This window comes from Podarcis filfolensis, assembly GCF_964270895.1.
Source record: "Podarcis filfolensis genome assembly, chromosome: 1".
Classification (NCBI taxonomy): domain Eukaryota; kingdom Metazoa; phylum Chordata; class Lepidosauria; order Squamata; family Lacertidae; genus Podarcis; species Podarcis filfolensis.
The window spans coordinates 107,301,558-107,316,663 of record NC_139604.1 but is presented as its reverse complement, the minus strand read 5'-3'; the positions used below and the strand labels follow the sequence as shown (position 1 = coordinate 107,316,663).

Below are 15,106 nucleotides of genomic sequence, written 5' to 3'. Positions count from 1 at the left end.
CCCCCCTCTGGATATATTTTGGAATGTCTATAATTGACGCGGAGTGAACTCTGCCACAGAATAAAAAAAGATGAGAGGAGGGAGCGTCCAGACTCCGGAGACAGACGGACAGGCAGATTAAGTACAATTGATTTTGTGCCGGAGCTCTTTGATAGCTAGTCAACCAAATGGCATTTCGACACTCATCAATAGCACACAGGGGGGAAAGTAGGCAGCAGTGATTCAATCAGAATTCACTGACTTGGAGGAAGGCAAGGATGGCAGGCTGAACCTGCCCGGTTCTTGCAAATAAAGACTAGGTTCCTTTCCCATCGGACACAAACACTTTAATCCCCCAAAAGCCAGCTATGTGCACCCAGCACACAGGAATCATTTCACCAGGTGATGAAATATGACCACATCTGGAACAGACTATGACATCTCTAAGCACACATCTTTCCTTTAGGAAATAAATTAAAAGAAAGAACTGGGACTTATTAACAAAGAATGGAACTGTATGTAAAGCTGTGCTGAAACTTCATTCATTTCATTTTGTGGGCCAAAAATAGTGCTTTTGTGGAATGCAGAAAGGGTTCCTACATCTTTTGTTTTTATTGCTATCACATTCTAAATTGTTTAATGTAAAATGTTTAAGGCATGGCCTATAAATACCAGATGGATGGATGGGTAGATAGAAAGACGGACAGATCTGGACAGAGGGAACATTACCTCATTGACATTGATGCAATTTCTCTCCATGTAGGCCTTGTCATTCACCTGCCCACCTTCCATGAACTCCATGAAAAGAACACGCTTTGTTGAGAGCTCCCAATAAATCTTAGGGATCTGAAAAAAGAATACAACTCTCTGAACACCGTGTGATTAAGGGGAACAAAAGAGAAAGTGTATATGCATGAAGTGCCAAGAAGTAGGAGAAATGAGCTCATCCAAGTCCTCGAAGGAAGAACACACAAAACTTTTGACAAAGGCCTTATCATAACTTGACATAAGTAAGCGCTCCGGGCAGGCCCTACCATTAAGCAGAAGGAGGCCGCTACCTCAGGCAGCTGATACAGAGGGAGACAGGAAAGTAATGGAGGACAGAATTCTGTGTTCCTTCCAAGCAACCTGCCCTGCATACCTTAAACTAGCCTGCTGCCCTCAAAAGTAGTAGAGGACACTGTCTCATCACCCACATTGAAGCAAGAATCAACAGCTAGTCAGCTTGTATGCATGGAAAGGAGGGGTGCCATCTTGGTCCTTTGCCTCAAGCAGCAAAATGTCTTAGGCTACCTTTGTAAGTTCTCCACCTTGGTCCTGGAACCATCATTTCAGTGTGTGTGTGTGTGTTTGAATGTGTCAGAAAGCATATGGTTGGAATGATTATGAAAGCCAAAATGTGAGGAAAGGGTTGAAATCTTGTGGTGTTCTTTTAGCCTCTGTGAATGAGGTTTCCTTACTGTATCGGCCCTGTAAAATAAAGGCCAGCATTCTGTTTCTTGTAGGAGCCAGCCAGCAACCTTACAGACCCAAACCTGAATGATGAATAAAAGACACAGTGGAAAGGTCCCAGAATTCTGCAGACTCATGCTTTAGAGGAAAAGCAGAGCATATTGTGTTTTTTCTTTAAGCGGCCCAGAAGCAGAGTCAGTGATTTCTATGCCAGTTCAAGCAAGCTGGATCTTTCTGGTTTTCAAATGGAGCAAACTTGCCTGACTAACTTTTCCTCAATGCTATGCTAGCTGAACTAACTTCCAGTAAACGTAACATTCTGCTTGCTTAACAGACAGATGCACCTTACTCTCCAAACTTAGCTGGGTGAAATCCAGCTAAGTATAATGGTAAGTAAATCCACTGAAAATAGTGGGCTAAAGTCCACTGATCTCAAGTAGTATTGTTGACAATGGTTATAAGCCTTTGAGCGCTAAGGAAGTATTTCACACAGCACACAGCTAAACTATGGAATCTGCTCCCACAAGAGCAGTGGCAGACCTTGGGGTCTCAAATTTCAGCCGCGCCCTGTGTGATGCCAAAATTCAGTGCCCCCATACCTCTTGCACCCATTCTAAGTAACAGTTATGGCATCCCAAGTGGTGTCCCCAAGGCTGTGCACCCAGTGCAACCAAACTGGCTGTGCTCCCCTAAATTCGCCACTGACAAGAGGCTGTGATGGCCACAACCTTGGATGGTTTTATTAAGATGAGACTCAGTCATGGAGGAGAAAACTACCAGTGGCTACTTATGTTCTACTTCCACAGCTGGAGGCAGTATGCTTCTGAATACCAGTTGCTGGAGGCTGCAAGAGGGGAGAGTCCTGCTGTGTTCAGGTCCTGCTTCAGAGCTTCTGATAGGCATCTAGTTGGCCACTGTGAGAACAGGATGCTGGACCAGATGGACAATGGCCTGATCCAGCAGGCTCTTCTTCTATGTCTTTATGCATAAGTTAGAGCTTGGTAGTAGAGCAAATGCTTTGTGTGCAGAAGATCCCTGGTTCAATGCCTGTAACTTCCAAGTAAGTCACAGGAAAAATCCTGACTGAAACCCTGAAGAGAGACAGCCAGTCAGTGTAAGCAATACTGACTGACCAATGGTTTCATTTAATTTAAGGCATTTTTCTTTGTTCACATACTTATTATACAAGTGTGCCTGGATTCACCTGAGGACATGGCATTATCAAAGACCTGCAAATGTGTGTCTGAGAATGTCATGAATCTGCAGCTAGCATGGTGAATATGTAACCCTTTTCAGGTTGCTTGACCAAACTGCGGGAGGCAGCAGAAGTCAGGAGTGCCTGGCGTGCTCTGGTCCATGGGGTCACAAAGAGTTGGACATGACTAAACAGAGGGACGCGGGTCTTGCCGATCAGAAGGTCGGCAGTTCAAATCCCCGCAACTGGGTGAGCTCCCGTTGCTCAGTCCCAGCTCCTGCCAACCTAGCAGTTCGAAAGCATGTCAAAGTGCAAGTAGATAAATAGGTACCGCTCCAGGTAAACAGTGTTTCCATGCGCTGCTCTGGTTCACCAGAAGTGGCTTAGTCATGCTGGCCACATGCTGTACACCGGCTCCCTCAGCCAATAAAGTGAGATGAGCACCGCAACCCCAGAGTCGTCTGCGACTGGACCTAGTGGTCAGGGGTCCCTTTACCTTTAAATGACTAAACAACAACTTGTTGCATATGTCTGAATTGCAGAAACCACCGTCCAGGGGAGAGCCCACATCTCTTGTTTGTTATGCACAGTGCACACACAGCATTGTTCTGTCAGTAATAAATAATCCTAATCTGTATTTCAGCAGTGTCCCTCTGAGCACAGATGCAGCCAGGCTGACAAGACCCATGCACAGGCCTCCAGGCTATCACATCAGCTATTGGCAGGGGGGGTAGTGCCTCATAAATAGGAGAATCCTTGCAAAAATCCTGAGAGATCATTAAGTCCCTTCCTGCATACAGAGCACCATTTTCAATCACGGCATCTTCCATTTCATCTGCCTGCCAGGACTCAAGTGAGATCAGACCTGCAAGCAGCTCAATGGATAGGCCAGAGACTCCTAGAGATGGCAGCTGAAGGGGCCAGAGGTAAGCAAGATAGTCTGAGGCAGGCAAGTGGACAAAGCCCAAAGGGAGCAACCACATGCCTGAAGGCCCTGAGGCATGCAATGTAATCTGATAAAAGCAAGCAAGAAGCAAAGTTCGAGTTGTCAGCAATGCAGGAGAAGAAAAGGCATGGCAACGTGAGTTTAGATTGGCACAGAGCATAAGGCACCTGGGCCTAGATGCCAGAATCCCTTTCTTTGAGTCTTACACCGCCTTCCATAAACCTATGTGTTAACTGATCTTCATTCCTGGTCTTTCTATCAGGTGCATCTAACAGCTGTCTTCCAACCACTGTTGGCCAATTACTGATTGTCTCCCCCTGGTGTTTTTTCATCTTCTTACTGTGGTTTTCCAACTACTCCCATCACAGCACCAGTTGGGTAAAGAACAGGAAGTAGAACACTGAGAGAGAGAGATGTCTCAGCTGCTTTGCTCTGCTTCCTGGAACTTATTTATGAAGTGAAAGAATGAATGAACAAAAGTGAATTTAATGCTCCTTACTCCCGGGTAAATGTGTACAAGATTGTAGGCTGAATCCTATACACCAGGGTTGGCTAACCTATAGCTCTCCAGAAGTTTAGGACTACAACTCCGATCATCCCTCTCCATCAGCCATGCTGCCTGGGGCTGGTGGGAGCTAGACTGTAACAACATCAGGTGAGCCAAAGGTTAGTTACTCCAACTATACACATACACTTGCCTGTTAAAATAATCAGGTACGTTTGGGATTGAGAGAACTATATTTCAATGCCCCACTCCAACTTCTTTTTCATGCAGAGTGGGGAGCCTCTGCCCTGGAAAAAAACATAGCTCTAAAATTACAGAAATTTCCATTTCTGTGCCACTGCTCCTTAGTCTGGGTTTGCAAACTCACTTTCTCAAGCGCTACAGAACTACAGCACTTTTCACCTTCTCTCAGACTATAGCACATTGCAGAATACTTGCTGAAGCCATGCATTCAAAATGAAAGGAAGGTACCTAAAGCTGTTCAGAAGAAGAGCCTGCTGGATCAGGCCAATGCCCCACCTGTCCTCCCAGATGCCCGTGGTTAACAAGCAAGCAGGATTTGAGCACAAGAGAACTGCCCTCTCTGTGGTTTCCGGCAACTGGTATTCAGCAGCATTGCTGCCTCCAACTGTGGAGGCAGAGCATAGCAATTGTGGCTAGTTGCCATTGATAGCACACTGATTCCCAACTTTCCCAGCCCCTGCTGTTACCATGCGCTGGCTCTTAAATCCACTGATACCAAAGCCTGTAGCTTATTTTAACCCTGCGTCAACATTTATCCCCATTCCAAAATTTACAGCAGCAGTCAATGGTCCTTCTTAAGCTGTGCATAAGTCTCACTCGCACAAAGTCATAGTCCTTGGCAAGCTTAAATGATGCACAGACATTTGGCCCTAATGCTTGCACATGGAAACAATTTATCTCTGGCTTTACAAGCTCAACTGGGTTCATGGTAAGAAATCCACTTCCCTGCTGCGCTATGGGTGATGTTGTTGGGGTTTTTTAAACTCTGGGGGTAGGGGGAATTACCAGGAAACAGCTCCCTTGTTGCCTTTGGGGTTGATGAAAACGTCTTGGAATCGACGGGTTGGACAGGGGAAATCTATTATTTAGCCATTTTTGCAGCAATTTGTTATTATTCCCTGAATCGATATTGCAGTGGCTCTTTAACCCTGAGAGGATGTGATTGGCTGTCTCCATGGGGATTTGCTCCACACTCTCTTACTTGTTACAGCAGCAGCAGAGCTGCTCTCCAAGGCGCAACACTCTTGATAAACATTCGCTTAGGACAAGCCATCAGCCTTTGGCCTTTTCCGCCCTTTTAAGGCCTGTTTGCTTAGCATTACACATGGAAGAAGCATTGCAGAGTGTCGCTGGGTTGCAATCAAGTTTTGAAAGAGCTGGCATCTGTTTGGCCACCATGAGAACAGGACGTTGGACTAGATGACATAGTGGCCTGATTCATCAGGCTCCTCTTACATTCATGGGGCTCTGAATGTATAAGCAAAGGCTTTTGCCTAATGTTTTTTGAGAGAAACAAAAGGGTAGCAGCAAATTGCATAAGTGCTTATGTAGGCAAAGACATACCTGCATAAGTGTGCCTGTTTGCAATATCCAGGTATGTGTACATGTGCCAATGAATGTACACAAAAGCAGAGGGGGCACACACACAGCACAGAGGGAACAGCCTGGCTCATGCGACGTAGGAGCTGCAACATTGCTCCTGTGCAGGGGCCTACAATCGTTTATGAAGGCATGAACCTGGCAAGTGCACAGACCACTATAGGTCTATGTGCAGGAGAAATGTGGCAGCATCAGTATATGAGCACTCTACAAAGTTGGCCATTTCTCAGCAATGGCAGCTGAGGAATTCAGCCTCTATCTTCACACATGCAAATCTATGTATTGGATTATACCTATGGTAGCAGTATACTCATATTAGTGTGCACATGGCAACCTGGCAACCATGTGTGATTGCACTGGCCTAGATTGCTATAGGGGAGTGAGTGTGTTTATTTATATATATATATATATATATATATATATATATATATATATATATATGCACACAGATAAGAAGAGTCCCAGTGGGTCAGAGCAAAGGCCCATTTAGTCTCACAGCAGTCAACCAAAGGCTGATGATGGGGATGATTTAATCTCTATACCCCTGACATGCCAAAATGGCTTCTAAGCCGTTTGCAACAATAAAACTAGGATGCCAAAATGGCAGGCCCAAAAGCAGGACATGAGTGGGACAGCACTCTCCCAACTTGCGATTTCCAGCAACTGCTATTCAAATGCCTACCTCATAGAGATACACTACTGAGAAATTTTTAAGGAATGCAACCCCTGCTCTTACTTTTATTTCAGTTCCTTTCCATTGTTGTGAGGAAATAGCGAAAGGGGCCTTCTGACGGCCTAGTACAGTGGTACCTCTGGTTATGAACACTTCTGGTTACAGACGCTTCAGGTTACAAGCTCTGCTAACCTGGAAGTAGCTGCTCCTGGTTGTGAACTTTGCCTCAGGATGCGAATGGAAATTGCACGCCAGAGGCACGTTCTCAGCAGGAGGCCCCATTAGTGAAAGCGCGCCTCAGGATAAGAACAGTTTCAGCTTAAGAATGGACCTCCGAAGAGAATTAAGTTTATAACCAGAGGTACCACTATAGTTGATAAGAATAAGGGGGGGGGGGACTTGAAATCTGTCCTAAGGAGCAGCTCACCCCTAAGATGATTATTAGGTTTGATTCCCTACCTTTCAATCCTGCAAAGAAATCTTGAACTGTTCAGAATGGTGGATCCCCACCCTCACCCCCCAGCTGATCCTGGCAATGCACACCAAAGCAGATCAGGCCACTGTCAATGCCAGCCATGCAACTAGCTTTCTGCTGAAAAGAGCAAAAAGGATATTTGCTTCCCGTAGGACCTCCTTCCCCCTCTGGTTTAGAACTATAATAATAGAAGTATTACTAAACGAAGGGTTCAGGAAACTTCCAGTGAAGAATGCCCTTAGCCGCATGACCAACTGTGGCATCAGACATTATTTCATTACAGTGCCAAGCCGTAGACTCAGCAAAGCAGCAGCAGGATAGGGATGTCTCCATTTTCCAAGCACTGCTGTAGGTTCTTGTTGTTGTTGTTTTTAAACTCATTCTGAGTTCTAACAAAATGGTTGTGATGCTCCTTCCTAGTATCCACACTGCCAGGCTTATAATGTTAGGTTCAGACACTGATTCTGAATTGCTGGCTACCACCCCAGAATGCTCTCAGCCTGAATATTCAGGCAACAGTCAGGCAATTCAAGAGAACATTCTGTGCATCAAGAGGCCACCCAGTGCTCTAGAACTCAGTTTTCCTGGAGGACCGAGTTTACGTGGAGCTGTTGTACCAAGGCTGAAATAATCGTTCAGCACAGAAATTACTGAGCTGTGCAGAGAATAGTGTCCCAGCTGTGTTCTTTGCCATTTTTGCTGAGGCGCCCAAAACTAGTCATTAAAAATTACTACCTCTTTCCTCCTCCAGGCAGTGCCTGCAGGACCAATGTAAGACACACACATACCCTTCCCTGCTATTCTGGTGAGGGCCAATGATATCCCTACAATATCTAATTCAGCAGCATCAGCAGAATTACATTCACTTTCGATACCCCACCCACACACCCCCAATAGCAAATTAATAACAACACTGCCCCTACTGAATGCCAGTCTTACGCTCACTTGGACGCTCATAAGATTACATGCAGATTGCATGTGCACACATTACCTTTAGAAAATCAAACTTTCTGAGCATGTGGGCCACCTTCTCAGCATTCCTCCCTTCGTTCAGGAAGTCCAGCTCAAGAGGCAAGTTCTTTTTAGATTCTTCAACTAACCACATGAATTCAAAGTCTGGGAAGATCTGCTTCACGGCCGAGACAAGGACCTGGAACCAAGTAGTCACATCATAAGTTTCCAAAAGGATCCTAAACTACATTGCAGTACCAGGCAGCAACAAGAAGCCAACACTGAAGGCCAAGCTAGGTGATGATGGGAGAAGTTCGATGTGGGGAGTGGCTTCTAATTTCTCAGTGATAGGGGTGTGCATGTGAAGGGGGCTTAAGCCACAGTTTAGCTCCCTGAGCACTATTCTCCTCTCCAGTTAGCTCCAATGACAGAAGTGGCTTCAGATGACTGGAAAAGGGGTGCCTAAGCTGTGCAAAAAGCTCTAGTGTGGAAACAGCCCATCTAATAAAAATGATGATTGATGGAGTAAAGGTGGATAGAAAAACAGGTATGTGGATTTACTATTGTGTTTTAATGCACAGTTGGGGAATTTCAGGCCCAGGGCCCAAATGTGGCCTTCAAGGCTGCTATGTTTGACCCTTGAAAGTTTCTCCAGGCCATAGCCCTCACTGGCCCTGAACCACACCCTGAGTGTTTTCACCCGGTTGAAAACTCTGATAATGCCCCTTCCTTAACTGGATGGAAGACATGGAGACATGTGTCGAATGTGTGTAGAAACTAGCCTTCTGTTCAAAGGAAACATTTATATTCATTGCTCCACTTCTGTTTCCTCTTCCCTCCACCCCTAATCTTCTCCAAAGGTTTTCCCTACCCTCTAGAGCCGATTATAAGGGTTTACAGGGCAGAGGAGATGGGGGAAAGTTCTGTTCTGCTAGCATGCATCTTTTCAGCTAGCGGAACAAGACCACCAGGACCAAACAGGACCCTGTATCTGTATTGGCTTTGGAATTGTTTTTATTGTTGACGTGTTTGTTGATGTTTTTACCGTTAATCGCTTTGGGATGTCTTGTGGGAAATGATTTATACATGAATGAAATCAATCAATAAAATTATTTTCTGAGAAATGTTAGCCAAGCGCTAACTTCTACCCATGTTATTTCTCTTTCCGCAGAATCTGGAAAAAAAATCTGGAGCTTAGCATAGCTTAGTCAGTAGAGCATGAGACTCTTAATCTCAGCGCCATGGGTGCAAGCCCCATGCTGGGCAAAAGATTCCTGCATTGCCGGGGGTTGGACTAGATGACCCTTGTGGTCCCTTCCGACTGTGCTTCCATGATTCTCATGCATGTAAGAAACTAAAGACAACCCTCAATGAAGCAAAAGGAAGCATGGTGCTGGCAGAGTTCTGAAGATCCAGCCCAGCTTTTGAGTCTGCCTGTGCCAAAGGTGACACATGTCCGTTTTGTAATGGGGGCAGATACATGAATGTAGCCATTTACCTCCATCAACAGAATATCCTTTGAACTCTGTGTTTGAACCTTCGGGTGCTGGACTTTCACTGCAACGGTCCTCCCATCGTGTAGCACAGCCTTGTGGACTTGGGCCAGGGATGCCGCCCCCAATGGAGCATCTTCAAAACTTATAAACAACTCATTAATCTGCAAGGGGAAGAAAGAAGGGAAGCTGTCAGCCTCCTAAGAAACAGCCCGCAGGTATGCTTCGGATGCAGAGAGACATTAATTACCATAGACAGACGGAGAGCCCTGACAGCCTGGGGACTGCAACCCAAGCTTCCTGTTCTCTCAGTATATTTCAGCCAGAAAAGGTGTGTGCCTTTTCAATAGGCAAGCTCCTCAGCAAAAGTGGGAAGTCAGTCTGGGTAGGGTTGTCAGCTTTTTGCTCTGGCAGTGCTCCTGCGCTTTCAGCAGCTGCATGCCAGGGAAAAAATGATAGTAGGCGAAGTTTTTCCTGTCACAGCAGCTCCATAATGGGGTAAGCTGTAACTACTGAATTCCTTCCTGGCAGGTAGCAGGTAAAATCACAGGGAATGATTTAACAGGCAGAAGCTACACGGCATTTAGAGCTATGTGAAGAGGTCCACAAAAGTTACGGAGGAGGGGAAGCCCCATGCCTTCTAGCCTCTTGTTAGGCTAGCGAAAGAAAAGAAAGGCTTCTACGAAGGAGGCTGGCAATGGAGGAACAGAGCACGCCATCTCTCTTCTGACAGCCCTCTGCACTTCCGTGCTGTTTGTGAGGCAGGGGGGTCTCCTTTCTTCACAGCCAGCACAAAACCCAAGCCAGCTTCTTGGAGAAGCTCAGCAGTGGAGCATGAACTTTGCATGCAGAAAGATCCTGGTTCAATCCTCAGCATCTCCAAGTAAAAGTGGGAATCTTCTGAGTCTGAAACCCTGTAGAGCCACCGCTAGTCAAGGTAGGCAGTACAGAGGAGGGGGACCACAGGTATGATTTGATATATGGCAACTTCCTAATTACTATAATTTATTATATAATAATTCTACCTTTCCTCCAGGGAACTTATGGTGACATACACTCCCCCAATTTTGTCTCTGCAACAACCCTGTGAAGTAGATGGGGCTGAGGCATTGACTGGCCCAAGTCCACCCAGCGAGCGTTATGGCTGAGTGGGGGGTCTGAACCCTTGTCTCCCCCTGTCTAACACTTTAACCACTACACCACACTGGCTCTCATCTCATCATGGCTGCAACTGACTTGGTACAAGGCACCTTCTGATTTTCCTCCAAGCCAATGTTCCTCAAACTTGGGTCTCCAGCTGCTGTTGGACTACAAGTCCCATCATCCCTGTCCACTGGTCCTACTAGCTAGGGATGATGGGAGTTGTAGTCCAAAAGCAGCTGGAGGCCCAGCTTTGAGAAACACTGCATGTAAGCTGACAGAGAAGGGAATCTGTTTCTCCCCCACTACCCCTCTGGCCTGCATGGAATCCCTGGCCACCTGTGGCTACCAGGCGAACTGTTAAATACAAGGCTGCATAGGAAGGAAGCAAAACTGGATCAGTCAGATAAAGCTCGCAGGTATGAAATGAGGCTTATCAGACACCGGTGGGGTTCCAGTGCAGAAGCTGCCCTTCAGAAATATTATTGTATAGCTGGGGAAACCTTCCAGGGCTATCTTGCCTCCCCTCCACAAGCCCAACCCAATGTTAAAGCAAAAATGGCCAATAGAGTTGGCTTAGAAGAAGACCGCCTTCTCCCTGCTTACACAATACACAAATCTCACCAGGGCCAGCAGTCAAGGAACACATAATTTATGCAGAAATGGGAAAAAAAGAAAACAAATGGAATGCTGGTGCATTTTTATATCCCACTTTTTTACACAGTAATTAAAGACGGGAGCTGCGGCAAGCCGGCAATTAAATATGAATAAAACACTTTTAAGCAGAGCCTACATGCAAAGCATTCAACAGAAATCTTTTGTGTTGATGAAGCTGCGGGGGGAGGGGAGAGAGAAACACCATCTCTGAAGGAGGCCTACATGCCTACATGCAGCTGCTGGCAGCGACTTTCCCTCCCCTCACACACTGCTGCCTCTCTTTCCCCATCGCCTCCACCCCCACCCCTGCTTCTTTTACAATAACTATTACCAGCAACAAACTGGCACATTTGCAGCAATTAGATTCAAACGGAGTCTCAACCGCCTCCAGTAATTCACAGGCAAGGCGCCTTTTATTTATTTATTTTATTCCTCCGGCGGCAAAATCAATTAAGTAGAACAACCACATTTGAAAACGACTAGTTATGTGTTTTTTAATTACAGCAGATCCATGATTCAAACCTTTTGACATTCTTGCCTTCAGAAAGGAATTTCTTTCCCCTCAAACAGTTTACTAGATGTTGTTTCTTCTTCTTTTTCACTTTCAGATTTATTCATTTCCTCACCAACACCGCCAAAGCAAATGATTGATTCTGCAGAGAGTCAGATCGTGGCTTGAGGGAACTACTCACGTGGGCAGGGCGCTGTTTGGGCGGGTAAAATCCGCAAGTGACTTTTACCTACACCTGAAACCCCTACACTTGAGTAAAGGGTCCTGCCTCAAATGTAAAGCAGAGAGTATTCCACACATTTGTTGTCACACTGTATCCAATGTTAGTCCTACTCAGAGTAGACACTTTGGATGATATCCAGCTAAGTTCTACTCATACACCACTGAAATTAATGAACCTAAGTTAGTCATGCACGTTAATGTCAATGGGTCTACTCTAGCACTGGATACAACCCAGTGAAATGAACGGACCTGCCTAACTTAGGTATATCAATTTCAGCGGGTTTACTATGAGTAGAAATTAGTTGGCTACAACCCAACACTTGGGTACAACACTCTGAAAATCTCAGCTTGCTTCCTTTTCTTTTTAAACTAAGCCTCTAGCCCATAGGTTTACAGAGGTGAATTTGAAAAGCATACAGGCTGTAATGAAGTAAAACAAGATGGTGAACAGAGCATCCACCGGGCAGGGATAAATGGAATATAGGTGCTTCCGTGGCTTCTTCTACCTCCCCATAACTCCTAAATTATATACTCAATTTGCATAGGGCATTCAGCACACACAGAAATCTTTTTGAACATCTATACTACCAGAGAACACTAGCTGCCTCCACTGTGCCATCTCTTCAATATTACTTTGGCACAACAGCTTCCATTTTGTCTGGAAGTGATGAGTGGAGAGATCTAGCAAGCTAAGGCCAGATGAAGTTTCCCGCCAAAACCCTCCATTACAATTGCTGGTGCTCGATCTTCTTCCAGTTCCTAATCTAATCATAGCAATACATTGGCCTCGTTTACATTCACTTTAAACCAAAGTTAAACATATGGACTAGAGGTGAAAGCAGAGCATGCTGGGCTAAAATCACAGGCGCTTTAGTCCTCCCTGCTCCTGCTGTGAACTAAGCCGGGACAGCCATTAGGTGGGGTGAAGCCATGGCCTCAGGCAGTGGATGTCCCTGAGGTGGGGCCCCAGAGGCGTCTCCACCTGCCCTGCCACCTCCACCACCAGCAGAAAAGCAGCACCAGCATCACAGAGTGTGCAATATCTCACCTGAAACCGGTGAGGTCTCACCTGAAACTGATGCCAATGCTGGCACCACTTCTCCACTGGCAGCAGAGGCAGCAGGCAGGGTGACACAAGCGGTGGCTTCAAGTGGCAAAACAGGACATGCCACCCTTGTCACACCTGAGCTTGGGTTTATTTCTCTCCAAACAAACCATGAGCTGTTACCAATATTTGTCCTTGGCTTAAAACGTGTTGCTTGTTTGAGGCAAACAAACCACGAGCCCAAGTTTGGATATAATGTCATGGTTTGCCTCAGCATTATGTGTAAACGGAGCCAGTAGTGACTACTTCACTACAGTGATAGACCATAAGGAAAGTAAGAATAGGAAAGCCAGGAAAGGAAAGAGTTCAGGCACCAAACAGGCTTGGTGGAGTCTCTAGGAACTGAAGAATGGTGGGGAAGGGGAAGGTGTAGAAGCTACATGAACAGGTGTGCTGCTGAGATAACACAGCAGTGTGAGCTGCAAGACCCCAGCAGAGCAAATCATTCTCTCTCACTCTCATATACTGTCTATATATTCCAACACTCCCCAGTGCACCAGCTTCATAATGTGGGCCACTGCTTTTTTCTTTGCCACAGTATGGACTTCCTTCCATATCCTCACCCTCACCCCCATTTCTGCAATGCAGAAGTGCTTGAGATAGCCTGGAAAGCATGGTCTCAAACTCTTTAAAACTGTATCTTGCACCACCGGAAGCCACAGCTCCAACACAACAGGGAGGAGGAGGAATGTATAAAGTCCACCTCCCACTAAATCAGGGGCAATGCTTCTGCGCTGTGACACAGAGCCTGAGACCCTGGACAGCGGCTGATGAACGGAGTAGACAATATTGGGCTATATCAGGAGTGTGGGGGCTCAGTTCTGGTCGTCCAAGCCTCTTTATTCAGGCTGCAGGATTCTCCCCAGGCCACACCAATCAGTACCTCCTGTTCTACACCTTGCTTGAGTGCTTTTGCCTGGTTGGAATATGTGCTATATGGAATATGTGGTAACACCTCTTGGTAGCCTGGATGGAACATGGAGTGAAGGATGCAAACTTTTGACTTCTGCATGGCTGGAATGTAATCTACTGTCACATGCTCCGCTCACTTCTGCCCCTGGACCTAGACACCACTGGCATGCAGCTCTTGTAAGGTTGCCAATGGCAGTACGTGGGCCTCGGGCTGAAAAAGATTCCCCGCCCCCTGAGCTTGATGGACAAATACTGTAAGATGCTAGAAAGCAGCTTCCTCTGTTACTACACCAGGTCTCAGGGAGCTTCTGGAGTTTCATAAAATCCTCCTGTGAAGGAACACCGCCAGAATGTACCGACCCTGACCCTATTCCAAACTATATATTGTACTCAGCACTTGAAATTAAAGATTTATTATTCCACGGGCTTTTGCAAGACCTAGGCTTGTTGTGGCAGCAAATGTCAAGCAATAGCCACTCTAAACTTTAAACCTGGGCAGTAAATGAAATCCTCTAGTTCCCCCATCAATTTGTGCATTCTGTGCTCAGAAATCAAGTGTTGCATTGTTACCCTAGGAGTTATTAAGACAGCAGAAGTTGAAAGATTAGATTTATCGCAGCCGATAGTGGATTATGAAGAATAATTCATCATACGTCAGAACAAACAGCCCACAATTTATAGAAGCCGGGCTGAGCCTGTGAAATCTGATTGGACTTCTTCTTGACTAATGAATGCAGAGCTTAATTGATGAGACCCTAACTTGGCTGTCAAAAGTGCATATCTATTAGGTATTTTAAAATAATAATTTTCTAATATGTGGATGATACAGCTGCTTCTCACCCCAAACTGAGACGCTGTACAGAACGTCTCTCTAGATAACAGCCCAGCTGGATGAGACGAATACCATTTAGTTCAACATCCTGTTCTCAGGGTGGACAAGTCAGAAGCCTATGGGCAACCCTTAAGTAGGGACTGAGTGCAATAGCATTTTCTCTGCTTGTGATTCCTGGAAAATGGTATACAGAGGCATACTCTGACACCCTGGTACCTTCATTGCTTGGGACCAGGGTACCTGAAATGTTATCTGACCCCCTAAATAACAAACTGATCACTGCATGCTGGAGTGAGGGCCTTCTGCAGAAACAATCTTATCAGGAGGTCCGTTCTGCCCAATGTAGAAATCGGGCCTTGTGTGTTTGGGGGCCTATCCTTTGCGATGTCCTCCCCTTGAATACTAGACAGGCATTCTGTTTTCTTTTCAACACCT

General features: G+C 45.9%; 1 protein-coding gene across 4 annotated transcripts in view; it reads right to left on the bottom strand.

Annotated features, from left to right (window-relative positions):
* Window positions 1-15,106, bottom strand: part of ADCK1 (aarF domain containing kinase 1) — a 106,489-nt gene that overhangs the window by 20,489 nt on the left and 70,894 nt on the right. For 3 of the 4 annotated variants that reach the window (XM_083615679.1, XM_083615680.1, XM_083615682.1), the window contains 3 exons: window positions 9,298-9,456; window positions 7,840-7,998; window positions 709-825 (listed from right to left, as the gene is read on the bottom strand). In XM_083615679.1, coding sequence (XP_083471805.1) covers window positions 709-825; window positions 7,840-7,998; window positions 9,298-9,456 — 435 coding nt within the window. The remainder of the gene's footprint in view (window positions 1-708; window positions 826-7,839; window positions 7,999-9,297; window positions 9,457-15,106) is intronic. The other variant, XM_083615681.1, reaches the window with a different exon arrangement.